Below are 19,785 nucleotides of genomic sequence, written 5' to 3'. Positions count from 1 at the left end.
CGAAGCGGCCTGAAATTGCATCGCCTGATCCCCAATTGTTGGCCAGATGGCGATGGCTTATCATTTAATGAACTGCTCGGATCACACTGTATTGCTACACAATATGACCATTGTAGTTATGGCCAATATTCCCCCCTTATTGTCCCCCGTGTGCATGGCTTTTGTTTAGCGCGCTAAAGTCGGCGCTTATTTTTATTTAGGTCAACTTTATTATATGCACATAATTACAAAAGCCAACACACTGAGCCTCCCAGAGTGTGTGTGTGCCTGCCGCAGATAAAGCATTTATGAAGACAGACATGTGGGAATTGCGGTGCTGGCAGGACAAACAAAGTGCCATCGTGGGGAAATCCGTCCGCCACCCGCCTTCCGAGTCTCATTTATTTGCGCTGTTCTAATAATAAGAAATAATGTCGTTTCATGTCCTATTCCAGCTTGGCCTATTGTCCATGTCCTTGCGGCTGCTTCTCCGGTCGCCAGGACGCTCCAAATGCCCAAAGTAAAATATTTATGCGACAAAAGACAATTTTGGATTTATGCCCCTCTGTGTGTGCTTGTGTGTGTTAGTGTACTTTATTCACTTTCAACCACGAGTGCTAAAAGCAGCTGAGTTGGGCATTTTGTGCCTATGGAACTTTTCCCTTTTTTGGTTGAACAGGAACTGCTTCATAAATAGCACAGGCTTGTCAGACTCTTTCGTGTGCGAATTTATGTGGCAAAGGCTGGGAAATTGCATGGCCAACATGGCTCGATTGGGGCAGCATTGTGGCCTAAAACTGGGCCAGAAAAGCAAAGTGTGCAAACTTTAATTGAGGTTCATTTGGATGGCTGCAAACGCATGGCATTCTCTGGGCAGGCCCCGTTTTAAATGATAGATGTTCCGTTACTGGATTTAAACATTGGGTCAGATGCTCTGTTTGGCTACCAATTTAAGTCCTAACCCACTTTACAGATAATGAATGTAATCGGCACGTAGATCAACGTTTAATCTCTGAGACCTTGCTAAAACTCTCAACTCTCGGGAAGTCCTATAATTTGGCGTAAAAAAAATATAAAAAACGACAAAATTGTTTAGTAAATGAAAATTAAGAGTGGTCCAATCCGAACCCATCGCAAATGCGCAGGAAGGCGTTGAAGCGGTGTCGCTCCCCTGGCAGGGAAAACGATCCATCACAGCTCGGAAGGCACGAACGGCAGGACAACCGCTCCCAACGAGCGGAGACGTATCCCTCGATCCGAAAGGGAAAGCCACATTGCGACCCCAACAAGAACGAGGCCACCACACGGTTGGCCAACACCCTCGAGGGTGATGGCTGTGGTCGACCCTACGACATGGTCAAAGACGACGTGCTGCTCGCTTGGCAGCAGAGTCCTCACAAGGACACGTTGGGCTTCTACGGCGTAGGATCGCCCACCCACCAGCCCGAGTCGGTGATGTTCAACCAGGTGGTGGCCGCGTGCTTGGTCAAGGTCAACGGTGGTGGCACTCAGCGGAGGATCCCTAAACAGGATAAAAGGCCATACCCAAGGGATACGCTAGCGGAAAAGAACCGTACCCCCCAGATTTGCAAGCCTTTTGTTTTAAACCGCCAGGCATTGCAGTCTGATCTACAGCAGATTCCCCACGTTCAACAGCAACTGGACCCGCGACAGGCTTTCGGGACACTATACTGCACTGATCCTCCTCGAATTCCCCACGATTCCACTAGAGTGCCACGCCAGCTGTACACCGGCATTTCCAGACATCAAGTTTCCGACATTGAGCCCGCGAGAAAAAAAGACCCACGTGGTCTACGCCGTCGTCGCTGGTACTGCCCCCCGGATGGCTTAGAGCCTCACCATGGGTGCACCCAGTACGAGTGGGCCAAGCGCAAGTTGGACCCTAATCCCAAAAACAATGAGTTCTGGCCTGCTCCACAAGGGAAAAAGGAACACAAGAGTCCGGAACCACTGAACTACGATCAGCTGTACAGTAGAATTATTAAGTGCTTTGAGCCAAAGCCTTCTCCAGATCCGCTTTGCGAGCCCTATGAGAAGTGCTGTAAGCCGAAAAGGTCCCATGGAAAGGATAATCAAGGAGGAGGTGACAGTCAAATACCCAAGGTCCCCAGTAAACACCCAAAGCGTTTGGGCGGTCCAGGTGATCCAACTGGGCAAGGAAATCGCGAACCAGTGCTAGATGATGGAAACGGAGACAAAGGGGACAAAGAAGATGGCAAGGATAAAAATCAAGTCGGTGATAAAGATAACCCAAGAGTTTCAATTAAGGAAAACGATAATGATGGTGATCAGAAGAAGATCGTTAAATTTGATAAAGAAGAAAATAAATATAATAAAAAAGAACAAGAAAAAAGGGAAAAGGCGAAAGAAAAAATAAAAGACAAGGATAAAGAAGCAGAAAAGAAGAAAGAAAAGGTAAAGAAAAAAAAAGAAAAGAACAAGGAAAAAGAAAAAGCAAGGGAAACTGAAAAAGAGAATGAAAAAGAAAATTATAAAGGTAAGGAAAGACCAAGAGAAAAAGAAGAAGAGCAAACAAAAGAAAGAGAAATAGAAGAAGAAGAAGAAAAGGAAACAGAAAATAAAAAGGAAAAAGAAAATGAAAATGAACAGGAAAAAGAAAATTTTAAAGGAAAAGAAGGGGAAAGACCACATGAGAAGGATAAACCAATAGAACGAGAACAAGAAAGGGAAGAAAAGGGAAAGAAACAAGAAAAAGAAGGGGAAATTGAAAAAGAAAAAGAAAGAGACAGTGAAAAAGGAAAGGGGAAAGAAAAAGAAGTTAAGAAAGTACAAGAAACTGGAAAACAAAAGGAAGTAGCAATAGACAAAGGAAAGGATAAATTTCCAGAAAAGGGCAAGGAAAAAAAACAACAGAAACACAAAGAAAAATATAAAGATGAAGACAAAAGCATGGATATAGAATATGATAAATATGAGAACGATACTAAAATTAAGAAAAATAAAAAAAACAAAAATAAATCAAACGAAGAGAGTAAAACCGAAGTAGATACACCGAACAGAAACCTGCCAGAAGTCCCCTCGCGATTCTTCGATATTCCCGTGGATGTGGAGTTCGATAAAAATATCACAAGAGGAACTAAGGTGGAAGATTACGAATTTCCAGCTATAGAAATTGTCAGGGACGAGCCAGCGGCTCCGAGTTGTAAGCTAAGGGATCCGCCCAAGGGAAAGAAAAGGAAGCGTATTAAGAAAGTTTGCAAGGATAAGCCCAAGAAAACCTGTCCACCTTGTCCACCGGCAGGTTGCCAGTGCGAGATCTGTCGCTTCATGGATCGCCCTTTCAACGAACAGGAGGCTCCCTTCATGCGAGAAATGAGGCGGGTGGAGCAGAAGCGCCAGTTGCGTGCCTATTACCGCCAGATGCGCCATCAGGAATACATCCGGGATCGATGTAAGACCGAGTACCGGCCGCCCAGGCACCAATGCGATCCAATCTGCTGCTCCAACTTCTTGTGCCGAAATCCCCGACTCGCCGAGCACTGCGATTGCCTGGAAGCCGTCCAGGAGCTGCAGAATCTTCTATCCGGCGCCAAGGACAACGAGGATCACAGCAGACTGCTCCTGTGCGTCGAGAATCTCCGGAAACGCGTCTGCCAGCGAATGTGCGATTGCATTCTGGCCTGAACTGGTTCGGAGGCCATTCGATTTATTGTCCTCTTTAGTTACTATCTCTTCTTAGTGAACGTAAATTCTTTGTGTTATGTACATATGTTTCGAATAAGCTTGGCTCCTTGGAGTACCTGTTTTATATTAAAAAAGACATAAAAAAGGTAGGTACATTTTTGTTAGTTTTCAGTCGAAATGCGTTTTCTTAACTGCCTCTGAAGAAGCCATTTAAGATGGCAGACTTTCCATGCCAAAACATATGGAGAGGCACTTTGCCACTCGTTCACAATTCTGCTAATACAGAGCACTTATTACATAATGACAATCAGCAAACAAATTGCGAGTGTCAAAACGCAAGCAAAAAATAAAATCCTTGGGCAATCAATGGGCTTGGGTGTGTTTTTAGCCAAGGCACAGCATTACAGCCACTTTATTTTCAATATCGAATTTCCCAAAAATTTTTCAACAGCCGCAAACACTTGAACGTTTTCCCAGCGCTCAATTAAAGACCATTAGGCAGCAGTGTGTGCAGGGGCTTGGGGGAGGAAAGTCCACAGCAAGCTATCAAAAACTACCCCAACCCCTTGCCCAAATCCATTGCAATGTGGTGCTATGTATGGCCAAAGGATATACTGGAAACACGCATTGAATTTCGCAGACAAAGGACCGAGGCTTGTGGGGAATTTTTCCCCCATATGCACAAATTCACATTGTGAAAATCTGCCCCACGTTCACCCATCTGCTCCTCGGAATTCCCTCATAGTATTATGCCCCGGGCACATTACCAGACGAAAAATTCAGTTTTGGCCCTGTGGGCTGGGGAGTAATTAAAGTTTTGCTCAAGTGTCGATAAATTATGCGGAAGACGCTCTATGCAAATGGCTCACAACAATACGAGCAGCTGCCAAGCGGGGCTTGACGAACTGACAACCTGACACACTGCCGGACGGACAGATGGATAGATGGAGGGACGGACGGACAAACTGGCGGACAGACTGGCGGACAGACTGGCGGACGGAACGACGGACGGCCTGCTGGACTGTTGGGCATTCTTTCAGCCTCCGAATGACAGGCACTTCATCATCGTGTCCTTCGGCGAGTGTGTAATTCATCACGCGAACAACCGCAGCTTCCCCCTCTGCCCATTCCCCCAAAAGTGACATGACATGTTGAGCCTGCAAAAGTGAGGGAAACGGATCCCAGATTCAGTAATTTCCCATCTACTGGAGAAGGCTTTAAGTTCGGTGAGCCGCTTTTCGTGATGAGGCTAAAGGAATGCTATTAAGCAAGTTGACATTAATCGTTTTGACTTCCAGCAGCAGGAGGATGAGGACGGAAAGGAGGCTGGCGGAGAAGTCAAGGCTGCCTCATGTGTCCTGGTGCTAATGAAGCTCTGGTAGTCAGTAGGCTGCTTGTAATGCGAAAACAATTAAGTATGTAAAATGCAAATGACGGGCCCTAAAAATCTTGTCAAAACGCTCGTCATGCATATTGATAAGCTTAAGGAGTGGAACCGAAGAGGAGGTCTGAACATGATGTGCAATTAGTACATCCTACTTGGCTGTCGTCAGTGAATAAATATGAGCCTTAAGATGGCCAAATACTCAGATACGAGCATATGTATGTGTCGTGGCGAAAATAATGAGTATTCGTGTAGTCGCTGTTTACTTCTTCTCCATGTTCTCTTTGCTATTATGCGTGTTCCTATTTATTGTCAATGTGTGAGGATAAATAGATGAATTATCTATGAACGGGATTTTGCAAAAACGAGAGCGATAGAGCTGTTGCTGAACGTGGCCACTTGCGCTGCTTGGTTAGAAAGGGAAAACGATATAATGAAAAGGGAATGCCAAAAATTGAGAAGAGACAAAGCAGGCTGCACGAAACTGGAGTGAGGGCATTAATCGTTGAGAAGCCAAAGCAGACGCAAGTGGACTCGTTGACTGCGCACAGCTGCATAAAATTATACAGTGAAAAGAGATATAAGCGACGCCGATATGGACGGACGGACGGACGGCGAGGCCCCTGATATTCATAACCCGACATCAGAAGTGGGATCTGTGCCACACCCTGCATTTTCTGAGGATCAGTGGCATGCAATAGTCGAAATGCAAAATCGGAATTTGGCTGAACTTGTAAAAATCATGCAAGTGACGCCGGCACGTGAGCAGCAACCTAGTTATGATGTTAAGCTACCCAAATTTAACACTGATGCTGCATGCGTAGAGGCAGCAAAGTGGTGTTCAACAACCGATATAATTCTAACTGAGCACCCCCTTAAAGGAAGTAAATTGATCATGGCACTAAGTAACTGCATGGAGGGAACTGCATCTCAGTGGCTAACACAAATTTCGTACCATGGTATGACTTGGCAAGAGTTCCAGGAATTATTTCTGCAGCGCTTTGAAACCGAAGAGACGCCGGCCGCTACGTTTTTAAATTTACTCAACAGCCGCCCGACTGCCGCCGAATGTTACGCGGTGTATGCGAGTCGGCTGGTGACGACGCTAACTACGAAGTGGCGGAATATGGAAATAGAAGAAATTGCCGTTACAACTGTTCTTGCGCATATGGCAAACATTGACAGTCGTTTGCAGCGCGTCCTCTTCACATCCAATGTGCGTACCAGAAGTAAGCTACAGGCGGAGTTAAAAGTGTTTACGTTCGACAAGAAGCGACATGCTCGAGATGACAACCTTGGACCTGATCAGAAGAACCGTAAGGCATCGCCAGTTGTATGCCACTTCTGTTCAAAGCCGGGACATCGAATTGCTGAATGCCGAAGTAAAATGCGACAAGATAGAGAGGCGAAACCGCAGCGTGAAAAATCAAATGTTACGTGCTATCGGTGCGGCCAACCGGAACATTTCTCCAACCAGTGCCCGAAAAACGGAAGTGCAGCCAAACAAGATGTGACTCAACAGAAGACTGTTAACCAATGTTGTGTGACTGAGCCAAAGGGAAGCTTGCATCAACGAGGTGAGATCTATCCAATTTGTTTCGATTCCGGTGCAGAGTGCTCCCTTATTAAAGACGACATTAGCAGTAAGTTATCTGGTAAACGTATAAACAATACTGTAATGATAAAAGGCATTGGTGGTGGCAGTGTGTGCAGTACATTGCAAATCCTGAGTGAAGTCACTATAAACGAAAATATTATGGAAATATTATTTCATGTAGTCCCGAACGAGCAAATGAGGAATGATATTCTGATAGGGCGAGAAATACTTAAACAAGGCTTTTATGTAATTTTGACATCCGATAATTTTAAAGTTGTAAAATCAAAAACTGTTAATAATTGTTCCGTTACTGAGCGATCGTTTACTTTGTCCGATATTGACACCGAATTACTCGACAATGAGAAAGCTCAATTAATTGAGCTACTTGAAAAGCACTCAACTTCATTTACCAACGGGATACCTCATACTCGAGTAAATACAGGCGAAATGAAAATCCGTTTGATTGACCCAACTAAAACTGTTCAGCGCCGACCTTACAGACTTAGCCCCGAAGAGAGAGAAGTAGTGCGAATGCAGGTGAGCGAATTGATAAGATGTAATATTGTTCGCCCAAGTTGCTCTCCCTTTGCTAGCCCCATGTTGCTCGTCAAAAAGAAGAACGGAACCGACCGTCTATGTGTTGATTTTAGAGAGCTAAACTCGAACACGATTTCGGATAAATACCCCTTGCCGCTTATCAGCGATCAAATTGCTAGACTTCGCGGAGCAAATTATTTCACATGCCTGGATATGGCAAGTGGTTTCCACCAAATCCCGATTCACCCTGAATCCGTGGAATATACTGCATTTGTGACCCCAGACGGCCAATTTGAATTTCTTACAATGCCTTTTGGCCTCAAAAATGCGCCATCTGTTTTCCAGCGCGCAGTCATAAATGCACTTGGTCACCTTGCTAACTCTTTTGTAATCGTTTACATGGACGATATAATGGTAGTATCGCCAACCAAGGAATTGGCTTTGGAAAGGTTAAAAACTGTTTTGAATGTTCTTACAAAGGCTGGTTTTACCTTTAACCTTGCTAAATGCAGTTTTCTCAAAACAACGGTTCAGTATTTGGGCTATGAAGTGCGAGCGGGAGAAATTCGTCCGAATGTGCGAAAGATAGCTTCATTAAGCTCCTTGCCTCCTCCTCAAACTGTCTCCGGCCTTAGACAATTCATTGGCTTGGCCTCTTACTTTCGCAAATTCGTGCCTGGATTCTCCCAACTTATGAAACCATTGTATTCACTTTCGTCTGGTAGCGGCAAGATTACATGGAGCGCTGAGCTGGAAGAGATCAGACTTAAAGTTGTGACGATCCTCACAAATGAGCCTGTTCTGGTAATCTTCGACCCGCAATATCCTATTGAGTTGCACACTGATGCAAGTGCCTGTGGATATGGTGCGATACTTTTGCACCGTATAGAAAGTAAGCCCCATGTAATCGAATACTTCAGCAAAACAACTACCTCTGTTGAATCTAGATATCACTCCTACGAGCTGGAAACCTTGGCAGTGGTAAAAGCCGTTAAACATTTTCGCCATTACCTAATTGGCCGTGAGTTCGTTGTCTATACAGACTGCAATTCATTAAAAGCTTCTCGCACAAAAATAGATTTAACCCCCAGAGTTCACCGCTGGTGGGCATACTTACAATCGTTTAATTTCGAAATTCAGTATAGAGAGGGTAAGCGTATGGCTCATGTGGATTTCCTATCAAGAAATCCTTTATCACCCGAACACATTTTGTCAATAAACAAGATTCCCGAAAAACGAGTAAATCTGTCTGAAATTTCAAGTACTTGGCTTCTTGCTGAGCAACGGTTAGACCTTGAGATAATAGAAATTGTTAACAAATTGGAGTCAGATGAATTGGCCGAAAACTTGGCCAAAACGTATGATTTGCGAAAAGGTGTATTATATCGCAAGGTCCAAAGACGAGGTAGAACAAGTTATTTACCAGTTGTACCCAGAGCTTTCAAATGGTCAGTAATTAACCAGGTACACGAGTCGATAATGCATTTAGGGTGGCAAAAGACACTTGACCAGTGTACCAGTATTATTGGTTCGCTAAAATGAACAAGTATGTTCGAAAATTTGTTTCAAACTGCATAACTTGTAGATCAGTGAAATCATCTTCCGGGAAGGTTCAGGCGGAACTTCATTCCATTCCGAAGACAAGTATACCGTGGCACACCATCCACATAGATATAACGGGGAAATTAAGTGGCAAGAGCGATTTGAAGGAGTATGTCATTGTTCAGATCGATGCCTATACAAAGTTTGTTTATCTGTATCACACCTTAAAGATAGATGCCGAAAGCTGTGTTAATGCTATGAAATCTTCCATATCCTTATTTGGAGTACCAAATCGCATCATCGCCGACCAGGGCAGATGTTTTACTAGCTCTAAGTTTTCAGAGTTTTGTGTATCGCAAAAAGTTGAACTTCACTTGATTGCTACGGGAATGAGCCGTGCAAATGGGCAAGTGGAACGGGTGATGGAAACACTGAAAAATTTGTTGTCAGTGGTAGAATCAAGTCAACGATCGTGGCAGGACGCACTTGGCGAAGTCCAACTTGCACTGAATTGTACAATTTCTCGTGCCACTGAGGCAAGTCCGTTAGAAATGTTAATTGGTAAACAGGCTCGACCCCTTGGATTAGTTCCCCCATGTGAGACCGAATGTGAAATAGATTTGGCAACTGTTAGAGCTCATGCGACAGAAAATATGAATTCCTTAGCGTCTTACGACAAATCCCGATTTGATAGCAGTAGGGCAGCCGTTGACAAACACCACGTAGGTGACTATGTGCTATTGAGGAATGAAGAAAGACACCAAACTAAGTTAGATCCGAAATTCAGAGGACCGTTTTTGGTGACTGAAGTATTAGAGGGTGACAGGTATACACTAAAGTCGTTGACGAGTAACCGATCGTTCAAGTATTGCCATGAAGATATACGTAAAATGCCGGATGCAGAAATCCCGAATGAGTTAAACGAGAATGTAGAGCAATAGCTGAAATATAGAAACAGTTGAATGAAAAGAAAAGCCCGCCAATGAGTTCTTTTGTGAACGAGAGATATCCGTCTAGGTGAGACGATGAATTGTGAGTTATCCGTCTAGGTGAGACGATGAATTGTGAGTTATCCGTCTAGGTGAGACGATGAATTGTGAGTTATCCGTCTAGGTGAGACGATGAATTGTGAGTTATCCGTCAGGTGAGACGATGAATTGTGAGTTATCCGTCAGGTGAGACGATGAATTGCGAGTTATCCGTCCAGGAGAGACGATGAGTTTGGATTGAATTAATAATCAAGTGTGTGTGAACTGGCGGAAGATCGATTTATAGAAATCGATAAATGATAATGTTAAGATAAGTTGTAAGCTGATTTATTACTGATCAATGGAACTGAATATGAAAACAGAATAAGTTATCTCAGCAACAATGAAATAAAAGCTGTTTTGTTTCTTCACAGAATTAAGATTTAAGAAATACACCTAATAAAGTCAAACTAATGAAATTAAATGTTATTGAATTGTGATGAAAGTATGTGATCTTGATATCTTGGTATCTCGGTATCAAAAGCTTACACGAGGACGTGTAAATGTCAGAATGGCCGTGTCGTGGCGAAAATAATGAGTATTCGTGTAGTCGCTGTTTACTTCTTCTCCATGTTCTCTTTGCTATTATGCGTGTTCCTATTTATTGTCAATGTGTGAGGATAAATAGATGAATTATCTATGAACGGGATTTTGCAAAAACGAGAGCGATAGAGCTGTTGCTGAACGTGGCCACTTGCGCTGCTTGGTTAGAAAGGGAAAACGATATAATGAAAAGGGAATGCCAAAAATTGAGAAGAGACAAAGCAGGCTGCACGAAACTGGAGTGAGGGCATTAATCGTTGAGAAGCCAAAGCAGACGCAAGTGGACTCGTTGACTGCGCACAGCTGCATAAAATTATACAGTGAAAAGAGATATAAGCGACGCCGATATGGACGGACGGACGGACGGCGAGGCCCCTGATATTCATAACCCGACATATGCATTAGCCACATGTTATACATTAGCCACACGCCGTTTGTAGAACATAATTATTACATTAAAATTTGAGTTGCGACTAACAATATGTGCTATCAATGCATTCATTCGTTTTAAACTACTCCTCAAACTAGAGCACATGTTACTTTAGAAATCTAATTCAAGCTTTAGATTTCAGAGCTCAGTTTATGCCAGGTGCAGCCTAAAATTTAATGAGGTACTAATTCTCGAATCCAATCTTCAATAATGTGCAAATAAATATGCACTTAGCAATCTCCCTGACATTTTGAATGTATGTCCGTTTTATGAATTCGATTTTGGCCAGAACAAAAGCCTAATTAGCCCCAATAAGCTCGTCTGCAATCAGTTGTTATGTGCTTAAATCCTAATTTATGTGGAGAATAGGTAAATTGTTGGTGCAGTTGGAATGATAGAACGCAAACTGGAAAATGGTTAGAGGGATTCGATAAACAGGATTACGCATACGCCATGTGGCGCACCGCCCACAAACTTCCGTTTAAGCCGCCGGTCTGATTAAACTACTGCAAATTCTTGCATGCTCTACCATATATTTATGTTTGCTTAATTAATGAACACTAATACCCTTGTTTACTGGCCCCCAGTCCCACAACCCTCACTCTTCACCCGCCTTACTTAACCAATTTCCTGTTGCCCAGAGCCAGGAACGAATTTTAGTTAGTTAGTGAAGATGCTGGGATCTATTGCTTGTGTTGCTTGCCATACATTAATGTTAATGCAATTATGAAATTCAAATCTTGTTTATTTATGTGCCGATAATTCCGGGGCTTGACTTAGGTTCACCGAGTAACTGGCACTGACAAGACCAAATTGAATGCTGAAAAAATATGTTCAATATTTGTTAAGAGAGTGTGATCAAAATAATCAGTTGTATTTGTATTAAAAAGTTCGCTGCTTGATTGCTTCAGCCGACACAATAAAACTGAAAATTGCTCACAACCAATTTTCTTTCTTTGAAATGAGCAGCCCCTCACTTTTTCCACCAAACTTTTCAGTCTCTTAAGTAGCGCCAATAATATGAATGAAGTTTGAGTGCCTTTACGAGCGCTAACAAGGTATTATGGTGGCGATTAGCATTAAACTGGGCCAGGACCCGCACATAAAACCGTTTTATGTACCAAATAAGCAGGTGAGGGACCAACGATGTGGGGGAAATGCAGGTGACACTCCCTGCCAACGAACCGCCCTCAAGAAGACGCCCAATTTGCCGCAAATGTTTCGGCTTTTTATTGGACGCGTGCTGCTCTTGTGAGTCTTCAAAATGGCCAGAACATAAAAATTGTATTAAGCCATAAAGTGGAGCTCAGAGTGCAGAAATAAAAGCAGCTAAAATAAACATAAAACGATTTTATATGCGGCTGCCAGACAATTGTATTGACTTCTTGTACTTTTCGCAAAGGCGTGTCTTGATTCATCTATTAAACTCTATTGTTCTGGCAGTCAAAACTCCATTGGATCTGAATCCATGTTTTCGTCCTTCCTGCTCGCAAGTCCTTCTATTTATGCTGAGCAAAAAAAATACATATTTTATATTCGATTTTTTCGATTTTCATTTCATGTTTTCCTTTCATATCCATTAGTCATTCTTCAAGGGTATATGCGCATATCCTGCTCAACTCAAAAAACTACTCGGTGTATTCCTTAGCTCTTCATACATATATCCTTTGGGCGCAAGTTTTACTTTTTCACAAGTCTCAATCACTGTCGAAAGGTAAAACTAAATCCGGAAAAATCCTTAAACTGAAAGAAAAGCGCTTAGTAAGTTACAATATTACTTTTTCTGAGATTCAAATGAGTTTCATACATAAAATCACTCATATATATGTGGATCTGTTAACAGATTAACTTATCCTTGGACTCTAATTTCATGTTGATTTTTGCAAGGTATCCTTTAGTCGCCTACCCCGTTGCAATGTAATATTTTTTGCTGAACTCCTCACGATGTTTGTCATTTGTGAGTTGTGTGATGTTTGTGCGAGGGAAGGTCGGACCACTTGAATCCCGGAATCCCCCGACACCGAGTTCGCAGTCTGAAGTCAAGTGCGTTTGTTCCGTGCTCCTGCACTTGCCCCAAATATGATTTCAATATTTTTTCAACTAAGAACATTTCAATTTATGTTCCTTCGGTTCTGGTTTCGGTTAGTTTCTTGCTCAGTATGCGAGTGGCCGCCCTATGCAGTGTCCTCCGGCTTAGTGCAAACATAAATCGCAGAGCATATTACACAATGCGAGATGCGTGCCCGGCTTCCATGGATGAGGCAAGCAGGAGGTCCTGGCGGCTGTGCATCTCCTTTTCCTGGCAGTGTTTGCATTGCAAATGGCTGAAACGGTGGTGGGGGCAGCGGATTGAGTAAGCATAGTTAGGGTTACGGGAACAAAGAGCAAACTTTTTACGCTACGATTGTCCTGTTGCTGCACTGCAGCGGCAAGGAGTGACAAGGAGCGACAGGAGTGGGGACTCCCGGCCACTAAGGATCCAGCTTGTGTGGGCAGAGATGAGGGCTCCGTGGCCCTAAGAACCCAGCACGCTCCGATTAGAGCCAGACAACGTGGGAAACTGTTGAACTATCAATATTGCAAGGGGAGCGTGAATGGGATTTTTAAAATATTCATTCGTCCTTGATTAATCCTGTTCTGCAATCAATCAATGCTTGGGAAGGGTCGAGGTTCAGCTCATTTTATACTTGCTCAAATAAAGCACTTTACCGTTCTCACCGGAAGCACTGAATAATAGATATTTCCTTACAAGTAATAATGCTACAAAAAATTAAGAATTACAGGGTTCTTCATACAAATACAATAATATTTCAAAATATATTACTTTCAATGGCCTAATTATTATATGATTACATTTATTACTTGCAGCTTTAACATGTTTTATTTTAGGTTAATTGGAAGCACTCGAGATCTAGCTTAAATATATTGGCTAATAGAGACGATCCCAGCTCGCTCGTGTCACTATGCTATCGCCATCGCCGATATAGTTTCCAGCTGAAAAGAGACATCCCCAGCCAGTGGTTCGCCCCCAAAAGCGTCCTGGCTGCTCCTCGTCTACGTGTCCTGCCTGCCAAAGCATTCAAATTGTTTACCGTATGAGCGGGGTGCGCACGTGAAAGCCAAAAGAAATTGTAGTAAATTTTAAATGGTACGGCAGCAAAAATGTGCAGTGCCGGCTCCGATGCTCCTCCTCGCCGTGATCCAGGAAACAGATGCGGGAGTTGGGAGAAGGGAGCTGGGATCTGGGATCCAGGGAGCCTTGCCTTGACGCAGTGTAATTTATTGGCAGCACGTTTATCATGCCGTCGACTCGGCCTGAACCTGGTGCCTCCGCCTTCTCCTCCTGCTGCTGCTTCTCCTCCTTGTGCTCTTTGTGCTCCTCCTCAGGCCCAGCGACTCGGAGTCACCAGCTCTCTCCCCTACATGCAGTGCAGCATCGTCCTTGTTTACCCCGGTTCCCCACAACTCCTGGCGTTCCAACTCCCTGGTAAGCCCAAAAAATGCAACCATGCGCCGCATGCAAAATGCCTATGCTTAGGCGTGCACTGAGCTTTAAAAAGTGATCCAAAGTTCTATTAGAAAACATATCTCTTTCTAAAGACCATTTAGTTTTAGTAAGGGAAGGTAAATATGGTATACCGTGTACATTCTATCAAAGTTTTCATCCTAGCTTGAATCAGGTATTAATAATTTTTAGAGACAGTTTGGATTTTAGTTTTCGTACTCCCTTTTCTCGCAGTGCAGTCTCCACTCAGAGTGCTGCAGTTGGATCTGTTTCCGCCCCGTTTTCCTGCCCCCAGCTTGCCACAATATTTGCACAAATTGCATCCAACGAGCGGGCGATGGCGGGCTTCTTTGCCACATCCTTTTTACTTACTTTTATCGCTCGCCCCAATGTTTGTCGAGCATTTTGAAAGACGGCTCGAAGCCCTTTTCCCATTGTTTGTCTGCGGCAGCGGCGGCTGCAACATTCATTAAAATGTTGCCAATGTGTTTTTGTGGCAAATTGAAGCTGTCTGAGGCCTCCGCTCTCGGCTGGGCATCTGGGCAATGCATTTTCCGAGTAGTTTCATATGCATAAACATGAGGCAACGGATTAGGCAGCAGGTGGGTGCAGCACGGATGGTTAGAGCAGATATGGCAATGATTGGAAATCAGAAGTCCCCGATGGGTGTGTCAGGTGTTGCGGTGGTCTTGTTAGGGGTCTACTTACACGGAGACATGGGAAACATCTTTCAGTTCCCTGAATACCACGATATCTTATCAATGTTTTATTTGCAACTAGTGGGCACTATACACTTAAGGATTAAATTTAGATAAAGTCAAGTAAGATTCTTAAATTAAGTATAGTTATATGAATTAAATCAATTTCTCGTCGTCCTTGAGATACGAAAGTATCTTTCGCTGCACTTTCCTTTCCAGTTGGTATACCCCCACTCAAACTCTCTTTTGCTGCTGCATTCCTTCTTTCAAGACTGCCTCTTGTTTCAATTGCCGGGCATCCAGCAGGAGCAACTGCATCTAATTGTTATTTAACTAAATCATAAACGTTGGCAATTAAGACGGCGTCCGAACTCCTCCTTTCCAAGGCTTTCGCCACAAACTGTTGACACTTTGTTAGCAATTAGTCTGGTCAATAGAGTGGGCGAAGGAGGAGGGGCCACATTGGTTGGGAAAACTACTGAGCTCAAGTTGAGTGAAGGAGACAGGAGCTGAGACGGAAAAAGCGCCTGGTCCAGACATCGCCTCAAATGTGGAAAATTGCAGCAATTTTTTGCCATCTAATTGGGGCAGTCGCAAAGAGGAAACGGCGATGGAGGAAGCGGCAGCGGGAAAACTGAAGAGGGTCGAGAAGGATGAGTGGCAGCCTGGCCAGAAATTAATTAAAATGCTGACTTCTTTTCTATTTACACAACAAATTGCGGCAAATGCGCATAAATCAAATTGTTCGCACCATTCAATGTTTGCCTTTGCCGGGCATCCTCCAAAAATATGGGTCCGCGAGAAAATTTCCATTAAATTTTCCATGCATATTTCATGTGTTTGTGTGTTTTTCGGCGTGTTTAAAGCCGCACTCGACGTGGCCCCTTAAAACAAACCCCCAACCAGCCCCAAAAAAAACCCCCAGAGCAACCCAACCATGCGCAGGCCAACAGGTTTTTACCACTCGTCGTTGGTGTTTGCGGGGGTCAAATCGGTGGAAAACAAAGCAATGCAGCGGAAAAAATTAAAGAGCTTGCGTCTCAGGACTTTTTAATACCCAGCAAATAGAGCCTTTGCTGATAAAATCATGAAATCAATATTCAATCAAATTTAACTGAAATGTTTACTTCGCTGCCAATTGTTTTGAATAAATCCTGCATAGCGAATAATAATTAATCACCATGCTCACCACGAAATCAATAGACCCCATTGATTTCCACTTCAGCGTGCAAAAACAGCAGAAAAAACGAAATGCGTGAACAAAAAGCGACCCAGGGGAGCACGCCGGAAAATCAGAAAAAGGGCATAATGGCAGTGGGGAATGGGGAGCTTTTCTGGAGTAGGGGAAGGGCATTTGGAGCAGGGACACTCGTGCTGCTGGCAGTGACTGTCAGCCTGTTTTTGATTCATGCGTTAAATGAAAATTAATCCGATTTAATCTGTCGCTAATTAGGTTTACTTTGGGCTTGCTTCGCACCTCTCAGCGAAATCCAATGAACAACCCCCAAAGAGCTCCAACCTTCGCTAAGTGTAACGAATCGTATCGATTTCGATATCCACTTATCCCCGAGATTGTGTTCGAAATCAATTAATGTTCCAGTTCGCCGTTCGAAATACAGTCAGCAATTTGCAAACGCCGAAATAGATTAATGGTTTGACTATGGGAAAAGCCTTGATTTATTGCTCGGTTAAATAATTCGATTTCCCATTCGAAATATTTATATCGTGGTGTAATTAATATCTGCCTCTTGTAATAAATTTGAGTGTGTTAATTATAATTGTTAATTGGTTGAAGATAAAAACGGTGCCGCAGCGCTCCAAGTGGATTACGTTCTTATGCTTGTGCAATTAAACAAAACTGGCATTGTTATGAAATCCGATTGTTGTAAAATCCACACCCTTACGACCAATTTATCTTTTAGAAAACTATTTTACTATGGCTTTTATGCACATACAATTCCTGGGAGCGATTCCCATAAACACCTTCATCAGGCTTTAAGCCGATTTAAATAACTGGCTTTGATCGCACTACGGTTTTACCTCCTCAAAGGCCTCCCCAAATCAATGCTGATGATGACACTCATACGCACTGTTGCCCTTTCATTTGAGCCCTTGCTCCACGTCGGCTGTTGTTGACAACATTGTTTCAAACGCACACCAGCGCACACACGCTGATACGCCAGCCGCCCATATGTGGGTGTTCCTGGCATATGGCCATGTCTGTGACTTGGTTGGTGCACTTAACAAAATTATGGGATCATATAACATAGAATGAGATGCAATTGACAGAGAATATCCCAAATCGATATCGATTAAGCTATAATGCTAACTCTAACTAATTCCTTTCAATTAGCTTAGTTACATGGAATATGGAATAATAATATAAATAAAATACTCCATGATGATTAAAGTATTTAACTTCTGAGCCATAATTTTGATTACTTCACTCTATAACATCATTTTTACTGAAGTATGAACTTGCAATTTTTTGCAGTGCATCTGCGTAGATGTGCTGCTGGCTGGTTTGGCTGTTGACTGCCTCATTTCCATAACGAAAACAAAGCCAAAAATCTGAAGTTTCATTAGACGAAACTTCCTCTGCCCGCCCCACAGCCCCTCCCGTGCTCCGTGTCATCCTGTTTTTGGGCTTCCATTCCGGCGATGTCAAGAGCCGGCAAATCCAAAGTCTTGGTGCGCACAGGATCGTCGTCTGGCAGGCGTCTGTGCCTGCCTAGATAATATGCTTAATACGTTTTTATGTGCTCGCAGTGGTAGGGCCAGGACCTGCATCCTTTGTCGGGTGTTTCATTGTTAGTGCCAACTACCAACAACCAAATACCAGCTCCCAACTCTCATCTCCCATCTCCCATCTCCCAACTGCCAACTGCCATTGACTGCTGCTGGTGCCTCGCGTGAAATCAAATTTCCACTGAAACGACTTTTGGGCCAAAACAAAAACTTTCTGCTGTGGTTGATCTCGTTCGCTGCTGGTGCGTTTTGTTTAGCCCATGAATTATGCAAACGACTCTAGGCTCTGGCTCGTTTTGGTTGCCTGTTGGTTATCAGAAACTATTGACCCATTAACGGTTGTTGTCTATACAGGGAAAACTGGGCGTTTGGGTGTGTGAATGGCACTCGAGTGCAACAGCAGACGATGCCAAACAATCCGCAAACTAATTAACATAACGCATTAAAGCGGCAAACACTTTGGAATTATGTCAAGTGGCTCAGCTGGCAGAGGCATCAAAGGATTTCCAGAGCTGGGTGGTGCAAGCTGGTAAGTACCCCGACTTGGGGATATTTAATACCCACTAAAGTATCTTGCTTGTAAAGTGTAATTACTGCAAATGGGATACAATAAGATCGTAGTTATGAAGCTTAAAAATTAGTATAAGTATTAGAAATTCTAAGATTTAGTTGGGTTTAGTTAACTTAATAGAATGTAGGGTATCCCCCAGCCGATCACACGTTTCTTACTTACTTCCTCTCTGTAAAAATGCATTTGCATCCATCAGGAAGGGAAATGGTGGATTCTGGAAAAGTGTGAAGGATGGGTGCGACTTGGACGCTTGGAGCTGGAGCTTTGTTTGCGCTTTGACACGCGCTCCGACACTCAAAAGGCAGCTCAAAGAAACTACTGAGATGATGATGACGATGATGTGGATACTGATGGAGGTGGAGATGGTGATGGTGATGGTGTTGCGACGTCCCGACATTTTCGACAGCGAAGAAGGCTCAAAAGCGCCAGACGCAGCATATTAAACACTCAAGTGGCGCCACTGGCCTCCAGTTAGTCAAAGAAACTGATTTCGAGGGCCAAGATGCCATCTTCAATATATGGCAAAAGAATTCGCATGTGATTTGTTCAATTGCCTGAATGGATGGGTATTTTTAATTTTAATTTAATTGGTAATAAGTTATTATAAATATTACAGACCTGCATAACTTGAATATATCCCCTTCAGATCCCAATATGCTCTAGATCGCAGTATCTGAAATTCAAATAGCACTTCGATATGAGGTACTTGTGTCTCAATTCAACGTTAGCTTCAACTTAATTATTTCGATATTGGAAATATAGTTGAATACAGAGCTTGTCGGTGGCACAGGTATTCGGTGTGAAAAGTGCTCGAAACAATCACTTAATCGGCCTCATCTCTAGAGCTGTTAGCACTTGTGATCGACTCATTATTCCCTCATTATTTACGTTGAAACAATGGTCGTGAATGGCCGTAATAAGCAATTACATAAAAGTTGATGTAATTATTAATTATTTAATGTAAATATAAATAAAAGTCAGGACGCGGTGCGCTGTGCGATGAGCGTGTGTGTGGGCAGCAAAATAAATGTATTTAAATTTATTGCATAATAAAGATTAAATATTTATTTACACAACGTTTCAATTAACTTTCGGCTTTGCTGACCCTCATGCCCACGCACAGCACATTGCATTCCACTCGCGACTACTATCCTGTTTTTGCGCCAATTTAATTATAAAATTTATTGTTTAAGCCCGCGTCAGCAACAAAATGGCGTCCGACAAACCGGAAGTAGGTTGACGCCGGCAGCCAAAAAACCAGTTGAACGACCTTCTGGCTCATCCCGGACACTGCGTTGTGTGTGTATTTGTACGCGTATCTGTATCCGTATCCCTTAGTATCCCCATCGTCTGGGAATGTGCCACATTTTATGCGGCAAGGCGCGGGAATGTAGGCCGTAAACTTGCCATAAATTCCCCTGAGCCACACGCACGCACAAATGGCAAGGAATCCGCTGTGGGTTTCGCTTTATCTTTTCTCCTTTTTGTCTGTATGTAAATTTCACTCAATTGACATTGGTCAAGGGGCTGCAGTTCCCCCCGGGGCCTGCAGTTTTC

The 19,785-nt window shown here is 43.3% G+C and overlaps 1 protein-coding gene across 1 annotated transcript; it reads left to right on the top strand.

The window, feature by feature from the left end:
• Positions 1 to 1,010: 1,010 nt before the first annotated feature.
• On the top strand, positions 1,011 to 3,774 carry LOC6614664 (zinc finger CCCH domain-containing protein 13). The gene has a single exon (XM_032727709.1). It carries the CDS (start codon positions 1,117 to 1,119, stop codon positions 3,643 to 3,645), a length of 2,529 nt encoding a protein of 842 aa, XP_032583600.1. The 5' UTR covers positions 1,011 to 1,116; the 3' UTR covers positions 3,646 to 3,774.
• The last annotated feature ends 16,011 nt before the right edge of the window (positions 3,775 to 19,785 follow it).

The sequence above is a fragment of the Drosophila sechellia genome, chromosome 2L, assembly GCF_004382195.2.
Source record: "Drosophila sechellia strain sech25 chromosome 2L, ASM438219v1, whole genome shotgun sequence".
Taxonomy (NCBI): Eukaryota; Metazoa; Arthropoda; class Insecta; order Diptera; family Drosophilidae; genus Drosophila; species Drosophila sechellia.
The sequence above is the reverse complement of the archived record's forward strand: the minus strand, read 5'-3'. Positions and strand labels throughout refer to the sequence as shown.

Coding starts and splice junctions, on each gene's coding strand:
- LOC6614664 (XM_032727709.1), top strand. CDS start 1,117: ATGCGCAGGAAGGCGTTGAAGCGGTGTCGCTCCCCTGGCAGGGAAAAC.